Source organism: Podospora pseudoanserina, assembly GCF_035222485.1.
Source record: "Podospora pseudoanserina strain CBS 124.78 chromosome 7 map unlocalized CBS124.78p_7, whole genome shotgun sequence".
Lineage (NCBI taxonomy): Eukaryota > Fungi > Ascomycota > Sordariomycetes > Sordariales > Podosporaceae > Podospora > Podospora pseudoanserina.
In genome coordinates this window covers 547,810-567,238 of record NW_026946671.1, presented here as the reverse complement: position 1 = coordinate 567,238, position 19,429 = coordinate 547,810, and the positions used below count along the sequence as shown (strand labels likewise).

General features: G+C 52.1%; 8 protein-coding genes across 8 annotated transcripts; 3 read left to right on the top strand and 5 right to left on the bottom strand.

Annotated features, from left to right (window-relative positions):
* Nucleotides 1–786: 786 nt before the first annotated feature.
* Nucleotides 787–3,163, bottom strand: QC764_708580 (uncharacterized protein; the record flags this gene model as incomplete). The annotated part of the gene is made up of 3 exons (XM_062950476.1): nt 787–1,905; nt 1,960–2,056; nt 2,200–3,163. 3 exons carry the CDS (start codon nt 3,161–3,163, stop codon nt 1,074–1,076), a joined length of 1,893 nt encoding a protein of 630 aa, XP_062796495.1. The 3' UTR covers nt 787–1,073.
* Nucleotides 3,164–4,921: 1,758 nt separating this feature from the next.
* Nucleotides 4,922–5,416, bottom strand: QC764_0103580 (uncharacterized protein; the record flags this gene model as incomplete). The annotated part of the gene is made up of 1 exon (XM_062941098.1): nt 4,922–5,416. One exon carries the CDS (start codon nt 5,414–5,416, stop codon nt 4,922–4,924), a length of 495 nt encoding a protein of 164 aa, XP_062796494.1.
* Nucleotides 5,417–5,531: 115 nt separating this feature from the next.
* On the bottom strand, nt 5,532–6,104 carry QC764_0103570 (uncharacterized protein; the record flags this gene model as incomplete). Its single annotated transcript, XM_062941097.1, has 1 exon — nt 5,532–6,104. One exon carries the CDS (start codon nt 6,102–6,104, stop codon nt 5,532–5,534), a length of 573 nt encoding a protein of 190 aa, XP_062796493.1.
* A 634-nt stretch (nt 6,105–6,738) lies between these two features.
* PDS5 (Sister chromatid cohesion protein pds5) lies at nt 6,739–11,343 on the bottom strand (the record flags this gene model as incomplete). The annotated part of the gene is made up of 3 exons (XM_062950475.1): nt 6,739–7,461; nt 7,513–10,953; nt 11,005–11,343. The coding sequence occupies 3 exons, from the start codon at nt 11,341–11,343 to the stop codon at nt 6,739–6,741; spliced, it is 4,503 nt and encodes a 1,500-aa protein (XP_062796492.1).
* A 1,501-nt stretch (nt 11,344–12,844) lies between these two features.
* Nucleotides 12,845–14,596, top strand: QC764_708540 (uncharacterized protein). The gene is made up of 4 exons (XM_062950474.1): nt 12,845–13,108; nt 13,427–13,545; nt 13,608–13,707; nt 13,775–14,596. Exons 2-4 carry the CDS (start codon nt 13,458–13,460, stop codon nt 14,370–14,372), a joined length of 786 nt encoding a protein of 261 aa, XP_062796491.1. The 5' UTR covers nt 12,845–13,108; nt 13,427–13,457; the 3' UTR covers nt 14,373–14,596.
* A 113-nt stretch (nt 14,597–14,709) lies between these two features.
* Nucleotides 14,710–15,837, top strand: NIP7 (ribosome biosynthesis protein nip7). Its single transcript, XM_062950473.1, has 2 exons — nt 14,710–15,161; nt 15,223–15,837. The coding sequence occupies exons 1-2, from the start codon at nt 15,117–15,119 to the stop codon at nt 15,727–15,729; spliced, it is 552 nt and encodes a 183-aa protein (XP_062796490.1). The 5' UTR covers nt 14,710–15,116; the 3' UTR covers nt 15,730–15,837.
* A 174-nt stretch (nt 15,838–16,011) lies between these two features.
* On the bottom strand, nt 16,012–18,049 carry PRO1 (Glutamate 5-kinase; the record flags this gene model as incomplete). The annotated part of the gene is made up of 5 exons (XM_062950472.1): nt 17,798–18,049; nt 17,651–17,692; nt 17,394–17,581; nt 17,222–17,332; nt 16,012–17,154 (listed from the first exon to the last, which is right to left on the bottom strand). The coding sequence occupies exons 1-5, from the start codon at nt 17,817–17,819 to the stop codon at nt 16,012–16,014; spliced, it is 1,506 nt and encodes a 501-aa protein (XP_062796489.1). The 5' UTR covers nt 17,820–18,049.
* Nucleotides 17,980–19,399, top strand: ATP23 (Mitochondrial inner membrane protease atp23). The gene is made up of 2 exons (XM_062950471.1): nt 17,980–18,969; nt 19,041–19,399. The coding sequence occupies exons 1-2, from the start codon at nt 18,379–18,381 to the stop codon at nt 19,266–19,268; spliced, it is 819 nt and encodes a 272-aa protein (XP_062796488.1). The 5' UTR covers nt 17,980–18,378; the 3' UTR covers nt 19,269–19,399.
* The last annotated feature ends 30 nt before the right edge of the window (nt 19,400–19,429 follow it).

The window sequence follows — 19,429 nt, the reverse complement described above, 5'->3', positions numbered from 1 at the left end:
TATTTGGAGGGTGGCTTCTCTTTATGCTAACTTATGTGACATTTAGAAGGGTTAGACTTACATTTGCTGCGTTATAAGTTCTCAGGAAGGAGCGAGGGCGTTGTATATACGAAAATATAGCAAGCATATAGGCTATTAAACGTATGTCAAAGCTTTGAAAGATAGAGCATAGACTTTGAAATATTGTAAATAGACTCTAAAATATAACAAGTAGGCGTTAAAAGATAATAAATGGGCCTTGGAAGAGAAGAAATATATGTGAAAAGATCAAATATAGGCCTTAAACACTAGGCGAAATGTCTTGAAAGATATATTTAACGCATAAAACACAAGAGCTAGCGCCTTCTATCCTCTTTAAATGCATTTATAAAGCAGTCCTCTCTCTTTCATTCTCTCAAGCCACTCCAGGATTGAGAAGGAAGAAGCGATACAAACCTCAGTCTCTCTTCCAGAAGGCAGATCCTTGGCTCGTTTGCTCTTTCCTCCAAAGACCTCGTTCCGGTCTTTCCTCTTCTCTTAAAAGGATAGAGATTAAGTAAGGACTTTGTTGTCAGTGAAACACCCCATGTTTATTTACTTTACTCCTCTCTATTTTATGTTGTACTTGGCAGAGTCCTTTGTGACCTTTCTCTTTGTAATTACAACTTTAAATAAAAAGTCTTTGCAACTGCGAATTTATACTCACAAGAAGCAACACCACTGGTTCACTTTTACAATAATAATCGCTCTTAAAAGCCATTATAATCTAAGTAGGTTCTGAGAACTTGCCTCAGTGAAGACCTAGCCTTGTAACACGATGGCTCGAAACTCTATTCTGCCTTTGCCCTGGGCATCTGATGCAGGATGCAAACTGCTGTTTTTAACAATACTTCCATAAACTGGGTCGCAGATGTCAGCAAGGCAACAAACACAGCAGCCTTCTGCCCAATCCCTCCCTCTCAACCCACTCCCTATCGAGTACATTCCCTTCATCTTAAACAACCATAAACTCTAAGTCTTTCCCCTCTCCTGGCATGTCTATATCTACAGTTGTGTAATCCAAGGTTCTTTGTATTTTCGACTAAAACCATCTATCATCCAAATAGTGAAACAACCCCTTCAAGATCATCCCCTTTCTTGCATATAACATCTCCCAACTTGAATAGATCGACCAAGGCGAGATCCTCAGTGTTATTATCAGGACCAAAAATAGAGACTAAACAACTCTGGAATATCTCCCGTGAATACTCCTTTTGATCTTCCTCAAGAACGGTGTTGTCGCCAGCTTCTCGGTAGCGGCAGTCATTTTGTTTTGCTCTCTGAGTTGCTACATCACCCACTAAACAGACCCAGGTCAGTATCTGTCTCAGCTCTTTCTTTCTTCTGTGATGTTGCCGGAGTTGTGGATCGACAAGTAGGTTGTGTGCTGGTGAAACAACCTGAGTGATAATCTGGAGATGGTGTCGAAGTAGGCCGACTAAAGTGGTGTAACCGCCGAGGTTGCGGGGGTGGTCGGGGAGGAGGTCTTTGAGAAGGAGGAGGGAGGATATACGGAGGGCTTGTTCGAGAGTTGGTGTGATGTCTAGAGGTGTTTCTTCCGAGTGTTTGCTGAGTGGGTTGGGCAGGGTGAGAAGGTCATATGTGACGGATTGGAGTTCTTCTGTAAAGATGTAGGGGTCGAATCTCATGGAGCTGGTAGTTGACTGTCGGGCTAGATGGACTGCTGACGTGAAGTTTGACAGGGTGATTAGGGTTGTTATGACGGAGGGGTGGATGTCGAGGGGTTGGAGGATGGAGTTGATCGTGTGGGTAGTGTGAGCTAGTTGGGCTGGTGGTAGGATAGCGGTTGTGGCTGAGGGAATTAGAGAGCGGGTGAGCGGGAGATAGGGAGTTGAGGCGAGGGCTGTGGCTCCTTTGAGGTCGGCGCTGGACTTTCATGTTAGTTTGAGTGGTTAAGGCCAAAATAGGGAGCTGATTTACGTGTGTATCCTCCTTACCACCCACGTTGGCAGGCTTGTTAGCCCTCCTAGTACATCGAGCACTTTTTGGAGTCCTCGCATGTGCATATCCCAGTGATCTAGCCTGCCCACATAACACTATTTGTTTTCATGTTAGCCTCGTTCACAAATGATAAAAAAGAGACAGCAGATGAACGGACCCCCATCCAAGCCAACATCGCAATACAATGCAGTGTTATCGCATCCACCCCTCCACCCTCACTCCCGTCTAGCTTCTTGTTCAATATGGCGCATATCTTCGATATGTGATATGCAAACCCTCTTGGTTCCGTCTCGGATTCAGATGCCAAGTGGTGCTGACGGTTTAGAACAGCTTCAGCTATTTCCCCACACATTAGAACGCAGTGAAAAGCGGCGATATCAGAGAAGCCGATAGAGCTCTCGTTATTGTCTGAGCGTGCGGGATTGTAGGTCACAATGTCTTCGTAGGGGTAGAGCTGGAGAGGCAAGTGGTGAGTGTTGTAGTGGTGGAAGAGCTCCCAGCCGGACTGGGAAGGGGAGAACGGTACGGGGTAGGTGGCTGATTCGGCTGGCGGCCAAGGCGGCGGTAGTGGTGGAGAGGTAATGGCAGTAAGGCTATTGACCTGTAGATGCTGCTGCTGGCGTGCATGATACCCCTGAATTGTAGGAGAGAGAAAAGGCTGTTGCTGGAGTTGAGGCTGCCGTTGTGAGGTTGGAAAAGAAGAGCCAAAGAACTGGAATGCTGTCTCTTCCAACCGAGGCGGTGGTGTAGCAACAGATGACCGGGATGGTGGACGAGAGTCGGGAGAAGACAAATATGGTGAGGCCGAGTTTCTTCGGTGGTCTTGCTGTCCCTTTGGCTTTGGAATTGCTCTTCGCCGTGGTTGCCTCTTGGCCTGGTGCTGTTGTCCCGTTTCCGACACGAAGCTGAAATTTGGCGTTCGACCTTGCCCTTCTTGTACACTTGTAGCTGCCCCAGCAGACTGTAATTCGTTGCTTGTATCGGCGAATTTGATCTCTAGAAGAGATGTGGACTTTGAGGGAGACTCCTTCGTCAAGCGAAACGACTGTGTGCCAGAAGACGAAGAATCCTGAGCTGAGGTATTCACAAACGATATCCCATTAAACTTCTGCCTTGACACTTGAAGTCCGCGACGAGTATTAACCAGTTTCCCATCCTTGACAGTCGCATTGAAGTGGTCCATGTTGTCTGGTCGGCGGCGTGTGAGTTCTCAGATTCTGGTCTTGGCTAGAGGGCGAGATGGGTGGACCACTCTTGCAGTTGGACGACGAAAAGGGGTTGGTTCGAAAGAAAACAAATCGTCGATATGACAATGAAATGATAGACGCCCACAAGTTTCAAGGAGCAGGGGAACCGGCTGCAAGATAAAGTTTATAAGCATATCGTGCTTCGCCTGTTCCTTGACCATGTCCCTGTTTGCTGTCTGCCTGCGCTGCTATGTTACTACAGATGGAGCTAAACAATGGCATGCAAGTTGTGGAATTGCCTATGCGACACGCTGCTGCGCGGGCTTCTATGGCGGCCGCTGGACATGATGGAAGATGGAACTGACCGAAACCACCATGCCCTATTAAGATCGCTGCCCGAGAAACATCTTGTTAGGCCCCGCCGCTACGACACCTCACGAGGCTGCAAGAAATGACAGATAGATCAATACTGCATGTATATACTGCAGTAGGTATGTCGCTGTAAGGTGAGGTAGAAAGGCAATGGAAAGCATACCCTGGCGCTCTGTGATCACCATCGGAGCTAACCTCATCTTGGAAACACTACCGCATACGGAAGCCTGATCCAAGCATATATGAGGTTCGTTCCATTTCCTGAGGCAAATCATCCTGTGCTCTTCTCCACGAGTTGCCCCTTTGAGCTCCGCTGGAAGCCCTCCAAAACAGAATGCGCTAAGTTCTCACAGGTCAAATAATAGCATGTCCACCAGGGCTGTATGAGTAATCTGTTTCGCATATATGATGATTATCGCGTCCTTTCTCTTCAGAAAGCCACTGAGAAGACCTCAGTCAAAACATATGCCAAGAACTATCTCCTCGGCATGTCACTCAAATCAAGAGTGAGCCTCCATCTCTGAACGTCCAAGACACCGATCCCCTCTGCAACTCCCGTATAGCTGGATATGCAGCTTAGTCAATCAGGCTCCAGCTTACAATAGCTGGAATGAGTTCCACGGATGGAACATTGACGGAGACAAGCGCGTGCTACTGCTGGACTTGCAATAGTGCCCCCTCGGCGACGTCTGACGATTTCCATAACTGGCAAGCGAGATCCTTGACAATATGACATAGAAGAGGAAAAAAAAAAGGTTATTTCCACCATCATCCCCGGCCGGGCATCAGCGGGAACCAACGGGTAGATCGTTGGACGAAGTTGTGGTACGGCGCATAAATGCCCGTTGTCATATTCTAGTATGTTGAATCCATCCGGAATCCGGTAAATAGCCAATAGCTTTCCATGGCTGGCTTGTCTGAGGATGCGCGAGGCCAAGATTCGGCGATGGTGGAGTTGTCGAAGCCTCCGAAAGTGCGTTGTTACCGGGCAGCTGGGATCTCACGTCAGCCACCGCCAATGGGTCAGCAAAGACACACTGGGACATGGCAATTTTCCCATCTCCACCAGCTTGTCCGGTCGTCACCGGTAGATACTATATGTCCTTGAAGCCTTGATCAAAAAGTTCCAAGCATTCTTCCATTATATGTCATCCGTGGCTCACGTTCGGCCCGGGAAGGAATTCCGATATGCAAGGGCGTTTGGTATGACCCTAGTAAATCGCAGATGTAACCCGTCATCTTTCTTGCAGAAGCCAAGTCTTGTAGTGTCGTAGCCTAGTATTCATCTTCGGGACTCTGTTCACTTCCCAGCGGCGCCGGCGGCCGGGATCAAGACAGAGGAATCCATAGCCGTCTCCAGACACGGCTGCCCGGGTAGAATCCTAGTAATAGACCTTCCCTTTCATCAGCACCCGGGCAGTCCTGTGCAGCTCGGCCGAGACAATCTTCCCGTCCTCAACCATAACTCCCACATCAAGCTTACCACTCGGGTGCTCAATAGTAACAACGCCACTCTCAGCATCCAGCCCTACCGCAAGCTGATTCGGAATCGTCCCCTCCAGCCTCGCCGCCGCCCCAAGACACAACGCCAGCGTCAACGGAGCCGCCTTGTGCGCCTGCCCCATCGACAGCGCCAAACACTTGATATTCGCCCCCTTCCCCCCTTCCCTGGCCGTCACCTCAGGAGGAAAAACCATCACCACCTTCGGCACACTCTCAACCCTCGGATCCAACCCCATCATCTCCGCCCCCGCCTGCCTAATCTCCTCCAGCTTCCCCTTCAGATCCTCATCCCCCTCCACCCTCCCCGGCGTCAACCCCTCCCACCCCTCAACCCCCAAATCATCCACCCTCACAAAACCCCGGATTGCCCACATCAACCAAACTCGCCTCTACCCCCCACCCCCCCCTCAACCTAAGCACATCCACCCCCCGTCCCGTAGGCAGCGTCCTCCCTGTCTTCGCCCCCGGCTCCAAAACCTCATCACAACCCTACTCCCCTCCCACCAACCCCATCCATCTCATACCCCTCACTGTCAAACCGCAACGGATTCCCCCAACCCTAAACCTACTCTCCACCACCTTCCCAGTATTAGTATTAAATATCCTCACACACCCCACCATCTCCTCCTCCGCTCCCTCTTTTCTAAACCCCACCCCCCTCCTCTTCACCAGCCCGTGATCAAACGCCACAGGCCCAACAACACTGCTCAAATTCCCACAATTCCCCCCCATGTCCAGCACGCCGTCCTTGATACCAACCTGAACAAACGTGAAGTCCACATCTACATCCTTTCTGCTCGGGGGGGAAAGCACGCAGATCTTGGACGTGGACGAGATCCCCGATCCCATCCCGTCGAGTTGTCGACCATGAGGATCTGGGGAACCCATTACTTTAGGCAGGACAGAAGGCCAGTGAGATCGGGGAGGAAGGTCATGCTCGAACATGACCAAACCGTTTGACGTCCCGCCGCGGGCGAAGATGGCGGGAAAGGAACGTTGGGGTGTTTGCCGGGCTGCTTTGAGGGGGAGGCGCACGAGGCGGGAGGTGATGGATTTTCTCATTGTGAGAGGGGAATGGGGTCAGGTGCCCGAGATTGTGTGATGTGAATTGAAAAGAGTGAAAATTCGGGGTTATTGATTCCGCGACATGTGAACAGCTTTTCTCAGAGTGAAAGTGAGTCGTGGTAGTGGTGGTGGTGGTGAGTGGATGCAAGAACATGGAATCCCCTTTCCAAAACTGGTCCGGCAGCGTCAATTGATTGGATGTGATGGGGAAAAAACCACAACCCTAACCCTCTCCCGCTCGCTCGCTTTTTGCAGTTCGCCAACTCGACTTCCCCTAACCCCTGAATCAGATAAAAACGGCTGCCTGGTGATACTTCATTGCAGACGAACACCTACCAATTTCCTCAAGATATCCATTCAATTTGAGAGACTCGGACACAAATTCCATGAGCAAAATAATCATTCCCACCTACCATATATACACATAAGAATACTCCCCCCTTTTCCCCCTCCCTACAGAATGAACCTAACTAACCCTGAATCCAGCTAAGAAAGCGAAAAATAAAAGGTTCCCTCTTTCCTCTCTCAAAGATAGGTAGCAGACAATATATAAGAACAGAGAACAAAACAAGTTTGACCATTCACGCCGCTACCCCCCTTCCTAAGATTACCCTACCCGTACCGCACCTCCCTAAGCAGCAGCAGCCCTCCCCCTCGTCGCCCTTCCAGACGTCCTCGTCGGCAATGTAGTCTGCTTCTTTGCCGCAGCCGGCGCCTTTTCCTTCGCAGCTGGTTTCGTCTTTTCCTTTTCCTTTGTAGCAGCAGCAGCTGACCTCCCCTTCCTTCCATTAGCCTTTGCCGGCGGTGGTGCTTCTTCCTCCTCTTCTTCAACCTCCACCTCTGCCTCCTCTTCCTTTTCATCATCTGCCTCAACCTCCTGCTCTTCCATCTCTTCTTCGGCTGTCTTCTCATCCGTCATTTCCACATCGCCCTCTTCCTCATCCTCTTCCACTTCCTCAGGTTCAGAAAGTTCACTGCTGTTCTCATCATCCCCCTTCTCCCCTTCATTCCCGGTCTCTACTTCCTCATCCGACCCCGCCTCCTTATCCTCCTCGCCATTCTCATATGCCCACTCCGCCACCCCATCCAGCATTTCCTCATCATCTTCTGACGAGTCCCGCTCCATGTAGGACTGATTGCCCTTTGCCATTGACCTTCCCGAGCGACGCCTATTGGCATCTGAAATTGCCGATCTCTTGGGGGAGGATGGTGCCTTTTTCGGCTTGGAGGGCTTCTTGGGTTTGGGCGTGGCAATTTTCCGTGCTTCTTTGATCCTGGGCTCTTTGGGTTGGACTCGGGATTTCTTGGCTGCTGGACGGGATTCAGCGCTACCATCAGTGGTTGATTTGCGCTTCTGATTTATTATTAGCACCCGTGCCAGTAGAGTAGAGACAAACAAACATACCTTCTTGCGATCCATCGCCCTAAGCAAATCATCCAACTTCTCATCAATCTCATCTGGCACCAGCACCTTCTCCGAAATCTCCTGCGCCTCTGTGTGCGACTTGAGAGGGCCATACAGCCCCTTCGGCAGCCCAACCTTGTCAGGCCAGGCATTAAACGTCCAGTTCTTCTTCTCCTGCCATTTGCGAATGATTACTTGAGTCAAGTCACACAAGACCCGATGGCCGATGCTCTTCGGATTAAGCGCATCCTGTGTTTGCTTCGCACGCTCCGCATACTTGGACAGCAACCCCAAATTGGACTCAGTGGCTACCAAGCTGACGTAAAAGAGAATATACCTCGCGTGATCAACCAGCTCATCCGGATCAGAGCTATAGTCTGGATGATGCGCAAGGAGCGAGAAGAGACGGGGGAGAACAGCCTCGAGCACATGCTGGTGTGTGCCCTCATAATGCCGCGCTCTTGACCGAACCCAAGTCTCGGTCCTCAACTTGAACTCCGCGTTGGGCTCAAAGGCCATCGAGAAGATCATGGTATAAAACCGGGTCCGCAGCCTGTCATCGGCAAGATACTTCTGCAGTTTCCTCACGAAGCCGTGACGGACCTCCTGAGCAGCGTCCTGTGTGGTCAAGGCCAGCGTGTTGAAGTCTTCAGGGGTGAGCAACTCGTCGAAATGCTTCTGAATGCAGAGCTTGAGGATAAGCTGAGCAGCAAGCAGCCGCAGCCGGGATTTGTGATGCTTTGGTGTGTTTTTGGTTTTGGTCATCTCACCCTTGTTGTGAACCAGCGAAATAAGCATCTTCCAGATCTTGGCTCCGTTTTCCTTTGCCTCATCGGCTTCCATGCTCCTCAGCTTGTTTGCCAGAGACTTGAGCGCCAGACACTTGGCTTGGCACTCCTCCTCTAACTCAGCATCGTCCACCCACTCTGGGTCCTTGTCGCCGGCCTCCGTTCGCACCTCGAGCAGGATCTTCTGGATCATTTCGAGGATCTTATCCTCTGCGTCCTGGGCAACCTTCGGGGCAAGGAGCTCGAGCTGGCTCACGGCCGAGAGCTTGTTGAGAAAGTGCTTGGAACCATACGTCCAGTCCTTGAAAATGCGCTGAAGAAGATCCTGAGCATACACAGTGCTCTTGCTGTCCTGTTTCGACAGCAGGATATTCACGGCATGCTTGGCCACCTTTGGCGGTTGGCCATACAAGGCGAAGCTGACCAAACTGTGGACAAAGTCCCGGTCCATAGGAACATCCTTTGGATACTTTCTGGCATATGTCGAACAAGCCTTCAACGTTTCTGCAACAGACGGGTCGTTCTCCCGGTTCTCGGTAGGCGCCTGATCTACCAGATCCTTGCAGAGCTGGCCGATGTGGGTCTTGAAAAGATCAGGGTTGCGTTGTGAGATTTCGTTCAAAACCTCATGTGCAGCGCTGCCCAAGCCATCCTTGTTAGACTTGGAGTAGTCCATGATGGTGGCCAAGTGACTGCGGTTGAAGATGAAGCGGCCAGATCGGTAGAGGATGGGAAGCAGTGTCTCGTGAATTGTGGAGTCCTTCCCACCCTGAATCCGCTTGATGAGTTCCTTGAGAGCGTTGTGGACTGTCTTGAAATCATGCTCCTGCCCGATGATGTATCTGACAAGCCCACGATTCCGCCGATCGTTGGCCTTGGCAAATTTCAGCAGATCTTGAACGCTCTGTGGGGAGTTTGGCAAGAACTGCGCGATATACCGGACCGTCTTGTGAAGGTTGGCCTGTTTCTTGTCCGCGTTGTCATCCATGACACCCCCGTTGAACAGCTCGCATTGCTTGATGTATGTCTCGAGGATCTGGGCGAACTGTGGCTGCCTCGCTTGCAAGGCGAAGAAGGCTTTCTTGGCCATTGGGTCGAGAGATCGCACAAGAAGCAATATCCTCTCTGCTCTGATAGCATCAGCATCCGCGGCGGCGGCGGCAGCAGCAGCAGCCTGTGATTGTGAGCTTCCATTCGCAGACTTGGAGGTCTTCTTTGCTGGCGGGTAGTTCAGAGGGATCAGGCACTCAAAGATGACGCGGTCCAGCAGGGCATTGACCTCGGCATCATTGGCATAAAATGCATTGTAGATGCGGCTTGGAACACCGTCGAGCGCTGCAGTCACGGCCTCATTTCCAGCAAGCAGTTCCCCAGTTCCAACGGCCCAAAGTTTTCCCAACAAGGACATGGCAGCCACCCTCACAGCCGGTCTTCGGTCACGACAACGGTCGGCCAGAGTTGACAGAATGGATCCCTCTCTGGACACGCCCCCGTTGGGCCCCAGCTTGAGAATAACATCGCGGAAGCCAAATGACTCGATCGCCTTAACAGCTGCCAGTCTGACCTTCTCATCGCTGTCTGAGAGCTTCTCTCCAAGGCCTTGGATCAGGGTAGCCTCGTCTTCACGACTGAGCCCGATGCCACCGGCAGACGTTGACAAAATATATCCTACTGCCGTCGTCCAGGCAGCTCTGATGGCTGAGGCTTTGTCGTTTTTCCTGCTGAGGAAATTGTGGAAAACCAAACTGTGTGTTTGCGGGAAGGACATGGCAGAGAGTGGCTTGGTGAAAGTGTTCAGTCCCTGAACTTCAACATTCTCCTCGGCGTCCATGCTGAGTGGTGGGTAGGCAGCAGGATCCAGAACCGGCGGCGGTGGTGGCCCTGCAGCACCAATTCCCGATATCATGTCTCCCAATGTCTCCGTTGCCAGTTGGCGTAAATGCACATTGTCGGCTGATAATTCGGCATCGACCTGAGGAACAACATTTTGGAGAACCTGAGGTGCCGCTTTCCATAACTCCCGAATCAAATCGTGTGCCTTGCTCAATTCCTTCAGATCCGATTCAGAGGGTCCCGATGGGCCCTCGTCGCCATCCTCGTCATCAGCTCCCTTATGTCCGCCGGGCCTAGCGGCAAACGAAGTAGCGTCAACAATAACGTCGCTGAAATACTGGCTGACGAACCTCGCCATTTTGTCGGGGAATGTCTGGCACAAGTTCTTGGCTATTTGGTAAGCCTCGGGCTCATCCTTGGCCAAGAGTGTCGCTTGATTGTCGTCGATTTGCACATGGTCGCGCCTCCTCCTACCCGCCCCGGGGCCAGCTGCTCTTAGAAACTGGGCCATGATGATATCCACGACCTTTGCTGGAAGAGTGGCGGCCTCATCTATCAGCACCCCGAGCATTTCGGCCATGCTAAACTCGACATCCTTTGCCACTTGCTCTCCCGAAGCTGACTTGACCCCTGATACACCGTCGAATATATTGGAAAAGAGCGCGAGGAGGAGACTGTCGCTGCCGTCCACATCAAGCAAAAGCACTACACTCTTGATTTCGGTGAGAGATCTAAGGACATATTTGTGCTGTGTGTTGTATGGATTCGAAGGGTCGAACAAGGCTGGAATGATAGATGTGACGGTAACGTTAAAAATGTCCTAGCTTCAGATTAGCAGCAGTAAATACACCACCGAGACAGCAGCCCATACCTTCATCTGGGTGGGGGTAAAAGGCGCATCGGGTGCGCATAGTCTAAGGATATCAACAACACAGCAAGCGGCATATGCTCGTACACCCTTGTCCTTGTGGCTCAGTATTTGATGTGATGCGACCTCCTTTGCAACCTTTGTCAACGAGTTTGGGTCGACGACTTCTTGGTCGAGCTCCTCCAGCTCTTTGGACAGGGTGTTGAGATGCTTGAGCAGCTTGTCGAGGGGAATTGGCTTGCCAGGACGCCATGTCAGCGACTCGTTGAAATGCAGCGCGACGAGCTCGGTCTCGGATTCCTCCTCTTCCACCTCTTCCGCAGCGCTCCGGCGAGGCGCCATGATGCGCGATAAGTTCCGACTACTCGGCTGGGTCGATGGATTCTGTGTGTTGATGGATTCTGTGTGTTGATGGATTGGAGTGCTGTTGACGGCCGACCGACGTTCTGAAGCGGGGACGGCAAAACAGAGCACGCGCGCGTGTGTTACCGCAAATTATCGAGTGCTGTTCGCGATTGGCGATTGGGGATGGTTCGCGGTTTGTTTCGACCGAGACGGCCGAGGGATCGCAGCGGCGTCGTCTCCAGAGTCCCAATGAGAATAGTGTCGCTATTGCTGATCGTGCCGTCGTGGGTTGTGGGTCATACGTCGTAGGGGATGGTGTTTTCGTCGGTGAGATTATGGGTAGGGACAAGGTGGTTGAGGTCTGTGGTACGCGATGCCAGGCGCGTAACATTTAGTGTGCATCAAATCGTGGGGGCTGCCAAAATTTCTTGGCATAATTATGCTCCGAGCGGGAAGCTCCAGTTCTCTTTCACACAACGTACCATACAACCAACATTTAGCCTCCTAATCTCAATACCAGCCTGAGCTACTACCTAGTACAGCCTAGCAGTCGTGGCGGGAATGCGGCATAAAGTTTATCGTCAAATCATGAACTCTCCTGGTATCATATCTCGTTCCCAACGGCCTATATCAACATCATCATTGGTAGCTCGTATGCAGTCATCGTGGATTCCACAAAAGACTCTCTTCATTCTCCTCTATTACCACATTGAACATGTACATGGACTGTGGGCATGGCGAGGTCAGGACGTGACTTCCTTTGTTGAACAATTCCTGTGGGTCTTGGCGCTGCTGCCTCAGGTACCCGAAACTGAGTGAATGGCTGATGACATCCGATGAGAAGGTGCGATGGGCAACTTCATTGTGACTGAGATGATATCACTCTATTTTCTTCATGAAGTCTACGTTATGCGTCAAACTCGAGGAGTGCCGTTTTGAGAATGAGGCTCCATTCAGGTCTTGGCATATCAGGGGCTAAAAGGGGGTGTTCCTAAAGGAAGAATTTCTGCGCATACAGACTTCCTCCTTCCAGTCACCTTGAGTTCTAGCAACAATTTCAAGCTACGCTTGATCAAGACCTTGTAGACAAGACAACATGCTTTAGAATTTCAACTCTTGTGTTACTGTGTTAAAAATACCTCTGTTTCAGCACCACCGTTTGCAGAGGTTGGGTAGGTAACAGAAAACCTCAGGTGAATGACACTTACATGGTAGCCACTCTCTTTGATTCAATAGAACGTACAGTACTAAGTGAGGGCAGATAGGTCAAGACCGGCAAGGCAATGGTGTGGTTGAGCTCAGAATCGACTGCTTGGAGTCTTTCTCCGTGACCAAGCGTCTGAAGGCTTCCGAGACCCTGGGCAACGAGAGCTACCTACCTGTCCATGCCTGTCTATGGCGGCTCTTTGTGATGGCCGTGTGGTGTTGGAGCTCAGATGATAGCCCTATTTTGCTCTTTCCTTATTTGACCAATCAGGTCCCACGACACTAATTCCATCCCAGGTTGACAAAATTGCCCATTGACTTGCTCCCTGAGTGGCTGTGACCCAGCTGACATTCACCGGTTCCCTGTTTTCGACCTCTGCCCGGTTTATTTTGCTGTCGTCGTAGCATCCATTTCCGCCTTTCTCTCTCCCCTCACCACAATAACTTCAACTCTTCACCACTCGGCATTTCACCACAACCACTCTTTCGCCTCCGTGACTAGCATTCTTGTTCCGACAATCCTGTCCAGCATCATTCTTGAATAGTCAAGAATCCGGTATGTATGATGCTATTGTCTTCTATCCCGCCCACCGCATCGTTGGGGCGACTGCTGTAGCTCGCTGGGAGCGGCTCTGTCCCGCCCAGCAAAGCATTCTGCCGACCTCATCTGCCCATATAATCCCCTCCCCTCCTTCTGCACCCTGCTTCCACTCGCACCACCTCACCCAAACCCCACCTAAACTCAGCAGCACGCGGCTCTCCTCAAAACAGTTCGTTGTTTTCCTTCTGCCCTGCGACTCTCACCTTTACCCAACCATCCTGTCACCCATCTACTTGGTCATTCACCATTGCTAACTGCAACCACCACAAACAGTCACTCGTTATCCCATCTTGAGATATTCGTCATGATTTCCACCACCCTCAAAACCATCGGCCACCGTGCCTCCATCCTCAAATCGATGATCGGTTTGGCTCTCTGTGCTATCCCTGTTGGTAGGTGATGGTCTTAAAATTGAATATTTTCTTCGACCTTCGATAGCTAACATCAGTCGTAGTTGCCGGTAGCAATGGCATCGTCGCCCGCGGTGATGAGGTCCAAGCCGGCACTCTCTGCACTACCTCTTCCATCAGTGTTCCCGTAGTCACTGCAATCTCGTAGGTCGCAGCCATTGCTTTTTGTGGCCATAAATTTATCAAAATGTTGACCATCTTCTCCTTTCAGCTCCACCGAGTTGAGCTGCACTGGCGGGTCCGTCACCGTCACTGTGACCGTCACTACCCTCAACAGCGATGACCCCATGCAGACCGCCGGCCCTCCCTTGTCTGGCTCTCTGTCCAGTGGCGAAAACATGGTCGGCACCGTCACAGAGACTGTCACTTCCACCGGCACAATCACCGAGACCGCCACGGACTCTACGAGCACCGACGTCGAGACCACCACAACCTCTGATCATGGTTACCTTCCGTTTATCGGCTCCATTTCCTCCATTCCCGAGCAGCCCAGCACTGTCAACACAATCTCGAGCACCAATACTGCCACCAAGACTCTGACAGACACCGTGTCTCTGTCGGCCAACTCGACTGTCTATGTGAGCACGACCGTCACTGTCGCCACTGTCACAGTCAGCGGCACTGCGGGCACAATTGGCACCATTCTCCCCTCTCTTGGACACGGCAACGGGAACAGCACCTTCACCTACTCTGTCCCCTCGACTTCGGTCTACCCCTCGTCCGGCTCTGCCAACAATGGTGGCGGCCGTGGTGCTCAGGTTTGGTACTGCATTGTCATGGTCGTTGCTGTGCTGGGCTATGCTCTCTAAGCAGTCATGAAAATCATGGTCATCAGTTAGGGGTATCTCTCAGTGATAGTAGATAGCATATTTGCGTGGTGCTATTTCGAGCGGGAGTTGACAGAGTTGTGCCTGAATAAGTCGAGTTAGGTAGTCGGCAGAAATACATTGGGTGGTTGCCCAATGAATAATATCGTGCATCAGTGTTCTGTGATGAATTTGAAGTGTCATGGGATTAGTGATGATCATTCTTGATGCCTGCCATGAGTCCTGCCAAAGTGAAGTCTATGCCACCAACCGCCCAAGTCAATATATCGACGTGCTTTCCTCGAGGATCATGATGATTTTCCCTGGAAACAACCGTGGATTAAGATGGAGGCTAACCACGGTGGTCTTAACGAACCAAAATTCTTTTTATCTGCCACTCACCTCTCTTCTGTCGCCATTCAAAGTGAATCATCAACAAATCACCAGCAAAATGATGAAGTGAGGTTAACGCCAAGCCTCCTCTGCCCAGCGCAGCGGCTAAAAGCGGGTCTCTCCCCCACACTGTGGACCCCACGCAGGCGATTGGCATCCTCTGGCTCCTGATTTTTTTTCAGTTGAAGCTTTGCGATAAGCAGCAGCCATCCATCATCATCATCAACACCAGGAAAACGCAACACCTCCCCCCCCAAACAACCCAATTCCCGTTTCCAGCGCCTGTCGCACCTCCCCCAACATCTCATCAACTCAGCGACACCTTCTTAATTAAATAATACACCCACCGCCAAAATGCGCGCCCTAACAGACGAAGAAATGAAGACGGTCCTCGACAAGGTACTTTCCCTTCCCCATCATCCTCCCGGGACAATTCACTGACATGGACTGTGATTGATAGCTGGCAAACTACATGTCCGACCTAAAATCCCTCATCGCCCCCCTCGAAGACGGCGACCGCTACGTCTTCCGGCTCAACCACTCCCGCGTCTACTACGTCAAGCTCTCCATCGCCAACCTCGCCACCTCCATCTCCCGCGACGCCCTCCTCTCCCTCGGCACCTGCCTGGGAAAGCTCACAAAGACGGGTAAATTCCGCCTCCACATCACCGCCCTCCCCATCCTTTCCCAGGGCGCCCGTCACAAGATCTGGATCAAGGAGAACGGTGCCCAACCCTTCCTTTACGGATCAAACGTCGTCAAGGCCCACGTCGGGAGGTGGAGCGAGGATTGCCCTGAGCATCAGGGGTGCGTGGTGTACAGCATGGCGGATATCCCGCTCGGGTTTGGCGTCACGGCGCGGAGCACGACCGAGGCGAGGAGGTTGGACCCAACGGGGGTGGTGTGCTTTAGGCAGGCGGATTGCGGCGAGTATTTGAGGGATGAGGATACGCTTTTTGCTGGTTAGGTTTGGGGAGAGAGAGAGAGATGATACCTGTGGGGGAGTGGGAACATGTATGGTAAATAAAATAGGGGGCGTCTTGGCGTTTGTTACTAAATCATGTTTGCGTCTTTGGCGTCTTTGGCATATATGCGAATCTGCATAAAAGGGACACCAGCCTCTTCTTCGTTGCCGAATCATGTGTGTGTGTGATGCTTCTATCTTTGTCTTGTCTATATCCATCCGCTCTTCACAACCCAACGAACAAGGCCAAGATATCAAAAGCAAAAACGGAATATTGCCCATCATCTACTTACCCTCCTCCCCCACAATCTTGACCTCCTCCACAAACCTAACCTGCTGCCCCTCCTCCTTCTTCCCCCTCATGACCAACCCCTCCTCCTCCAACTCCTTATCCTCCGCCTCCAACCTCCTCTCCTCCTGCGCCGGCGTCCCCGCCCCCCTCCTCTTGGGCGTCACCATCCCCGCCAGGTTAACCCCACTCCCCACCGGCGTAACCGGCCTGCTCACCCCCCCGCCATGAAACCCGCTGAAAAAACTGATGCTCTCCCTCTGCGCGACATACTCGCTGTCCATGTACCCCAACAATCCCGGAATCTCACTCGTGTGCTTCCCCTTGATCCTGCTCACCTCCGCGCTCGAATAATTCGTCAGACACCTCCCCACTTCCTGCGGTTGCTGCCCAGGGTGTTTCTTATCCACGACACAGATCCGGACCGCTTCCTGCTGGTGGAAAGTCCCCTCCACGTCGACAACTCCGACGGGTAAAAGACCGGCTTTGTTCAAAAGGGCCTTGTAGCAGCCCGTGTCGATGAACAACGTGCCGTGGGGGCGTAAACCGTGCAGGATCCAGAAGTAGCGATCCCTGACTGGGTGAGGGGAGGGAAGGAAGCGGGTGTGGAGGGGGATGGCTGGTTTCTTGAGGGAGGAGGTGGAGGAGGACATGATTTCTGGAGTGTCGCCCTCCTCCGAGTCGGAGCCAGATTTGGACGGAGAGCCGGGGGACCGGGAGGACTGGATGTATTTGACAATGTTGACAATGTTCCCCGGGTTGGATGATTTGGTAATGACTGTTGTCACCCCCGCCGAGGTGGCCAGTCTGGCAGCGACGATCTTGGTGGACATTCCCCCCGTCCCGAGGGAGGAGCCGGCCGTTGAGACGTCTGCTACGAGGGAGGAGATGTCCTCTACTACTTCGATTGGTTGGGCGTCTGGGTTCGTCCGGGGGTTCTTGTCGTAGAGGCAGTCGACGTCTGTCATGAGGAACAACAAATCGGCGTGGACCATGGCGGCTGTGACGGCGGAGAGGGTGTCGTTGTCACCGAATTTGATCTCGGAGACGGCGAGGGTGTCGTTTTCGTTGACGATGGGGATGACGCCCATGTCGAGGAGCTCGTTGATTGTTCTTTGGGCGTTGAGGTAGCGTGATCGCTAAAGGGGGAGGGTGTGTAAGTGGTATGTTACACAAGGAGGGGGAATAACCAGCAAGGTAACTCACATCAGCGATATCATTCCTTGTAAGAAGAATCTGGGCGATGGGCTGTCTGAGGTGGTTGAACAGGCTGTCCCACAGGCTCATGAGCCTGCATTGGCCAATGGCTGCCAGAGCCTATATTACAGGCATGTCAGCCTCGGGTCCTTCTTGTGAGAGGGGATGAGTCAAGACAAACCTGTAGTTTGGAAAGATGCTTTGGTCTCTTTTCTACGTCCATTCTCCGGAGACCAACACCGATGGCTCCTGAAGACACAATAATGACTCTGTGGCCATCTTTTCTGAGTTTGACTGCTGTCTCGACGATCAACGTCAAGATGGAGAGCAAGGGTTCATGGCTCTTCTCGTCGACGATGGAGCTGGTTCCTGGTGTTGAGGGTTTGGTGTTAGTCAGAGGATTCACATCCAATAATTGGCTCAGACGGACACACTCACCCAGCTTGATCACGACGCCAAGTGGACGAGGACCCCTCATGGCTGGATGTTTATAAGACAACGGTAACAAGTCAGTGGGTATGAACTAAGAGTGGAGAGGTGAGATGAGGCATGAGAGTATGAAAACTCAAGAAGGGCTGTCCTTACACGACTCGGAATCGGCCTCCATTATCTTTATAAAGGGGAAAGAAAAAAAAAGACCACTTATACTCGGCAACAGAGATCAGCTTTCCTTTCCTAGAGCGTTGCGTGTTGCCGTCGTATTTTGGACGCCTGGGCAGATGCAGCTCAACCGTGGTTGCATGGAATCCCAGACACCAAGTGGAGACCCCTTTTTCCCCTTCCCTCTTCTTTGCTTGGGCAATCCTCGAGAGTCAAAATGTTTGTTTGGTGTTGGATGATTGGTCCGATGTCGGGAGGAGGGGCAGCCCGGGCGGTGACTCCACACACCGACGCCTTTTGACCGCGCCCTTTGAAAGTTACCGAGCAATTATTCTGCCCCTCTGTCTCACCGCCTGCTCGAGACTGAAAGCGGCGAACAAGGTTCTCCAGCTCAACAGGCCTTGGCAGCTCAGTTCCTGGGCAAAGAACCAGGGGCGCATTTCCATTTCGAACAGCTTGTGATATCGAGATCACATTTCAAGATATCTCGCCTTTTTCTACGCGCCAACACACCGAAATTTCAATTCGACCTATTCAGCTTCACAAATTCAATTCCCCAATTCATCATGTCCTCCCAACCACCACCACAACCATCACCACCCACCACCACCACCACATCCCCAGACCCAGCCGCCTCATCCACCCCCCCATCACAACCACAACAACCCCCCGGCTACCTCACCAACGACCCCAAACGCACAGGCTACGACCCCTCCCTAGCCTGGTACTTCAACTACTTCCGCATCCTCACCGGCCGCGTCACCCGCGAAGGCATCGAGCACTACCGCGAAGACCGCTACAAAGCCAACGAAGCCCGCGACTGCGCCCGCTGCGAAGCAGACCGCGACTGGCTCTTCCAGCACTCCCCCGTCGTCCGCTACCTCCGCGAAAAAGCCGCCGCCCTCAACGGCGACCTCGGCCCTCACAACGTCGTCTGCCGTCGCTGCCCAGGGAGAATAGCCGAAGATGGCACCGTGGTCCGTCAGACGGGAGGTTTCAGCCCAGATCACGGAATCCTCCTGTGCGCAAATGAGTTCAGAGACAGGAGTCATCTGGAGGACACACTGGCGCATGAGATGGTGCATGCGTGGGATCATCTCAGGTGGAAAGTGGATTGGATGGGGGGTATGGATTTGAAGCACGCGGCTTGTACAGAGGTTCATCTCCCCCGCTGTTTTGCCCCCTTCTTCTCTAGGGTACTTACTGACACTGACACACTAAAAAACAGATCAGAGCCTCCATGCTCAGCGGTGAATGCCGCTGGACGCGAGAAACCATAACCCGAGGAAACTGGACCCTCACCCAACAATTCCAAAACTGCGTCCGGATGCGTGCCATCCAATCCGTCATGAACAGACCAACGTGTAAAGACGACGTCCAAGCCACCAAAGTCGTCAACCAAGTCTGGGACTCTTGTTTCAACGATAAGAGACCGTTTGAAGAAATCTACAGGTAAAACATCTCGTAAATGTAGAAAAGAAATTGTAATAAAAAAAAAGAATTAGAATTAAACACACAACTCCCCCGCTACGCTATGCAATTGTTTAACCAGTGAATCAAGAGGACAAAACCCCCCTTCCCTTTGCCGTTTGATGTCCCTCCTCCTCCCCCCCCCCC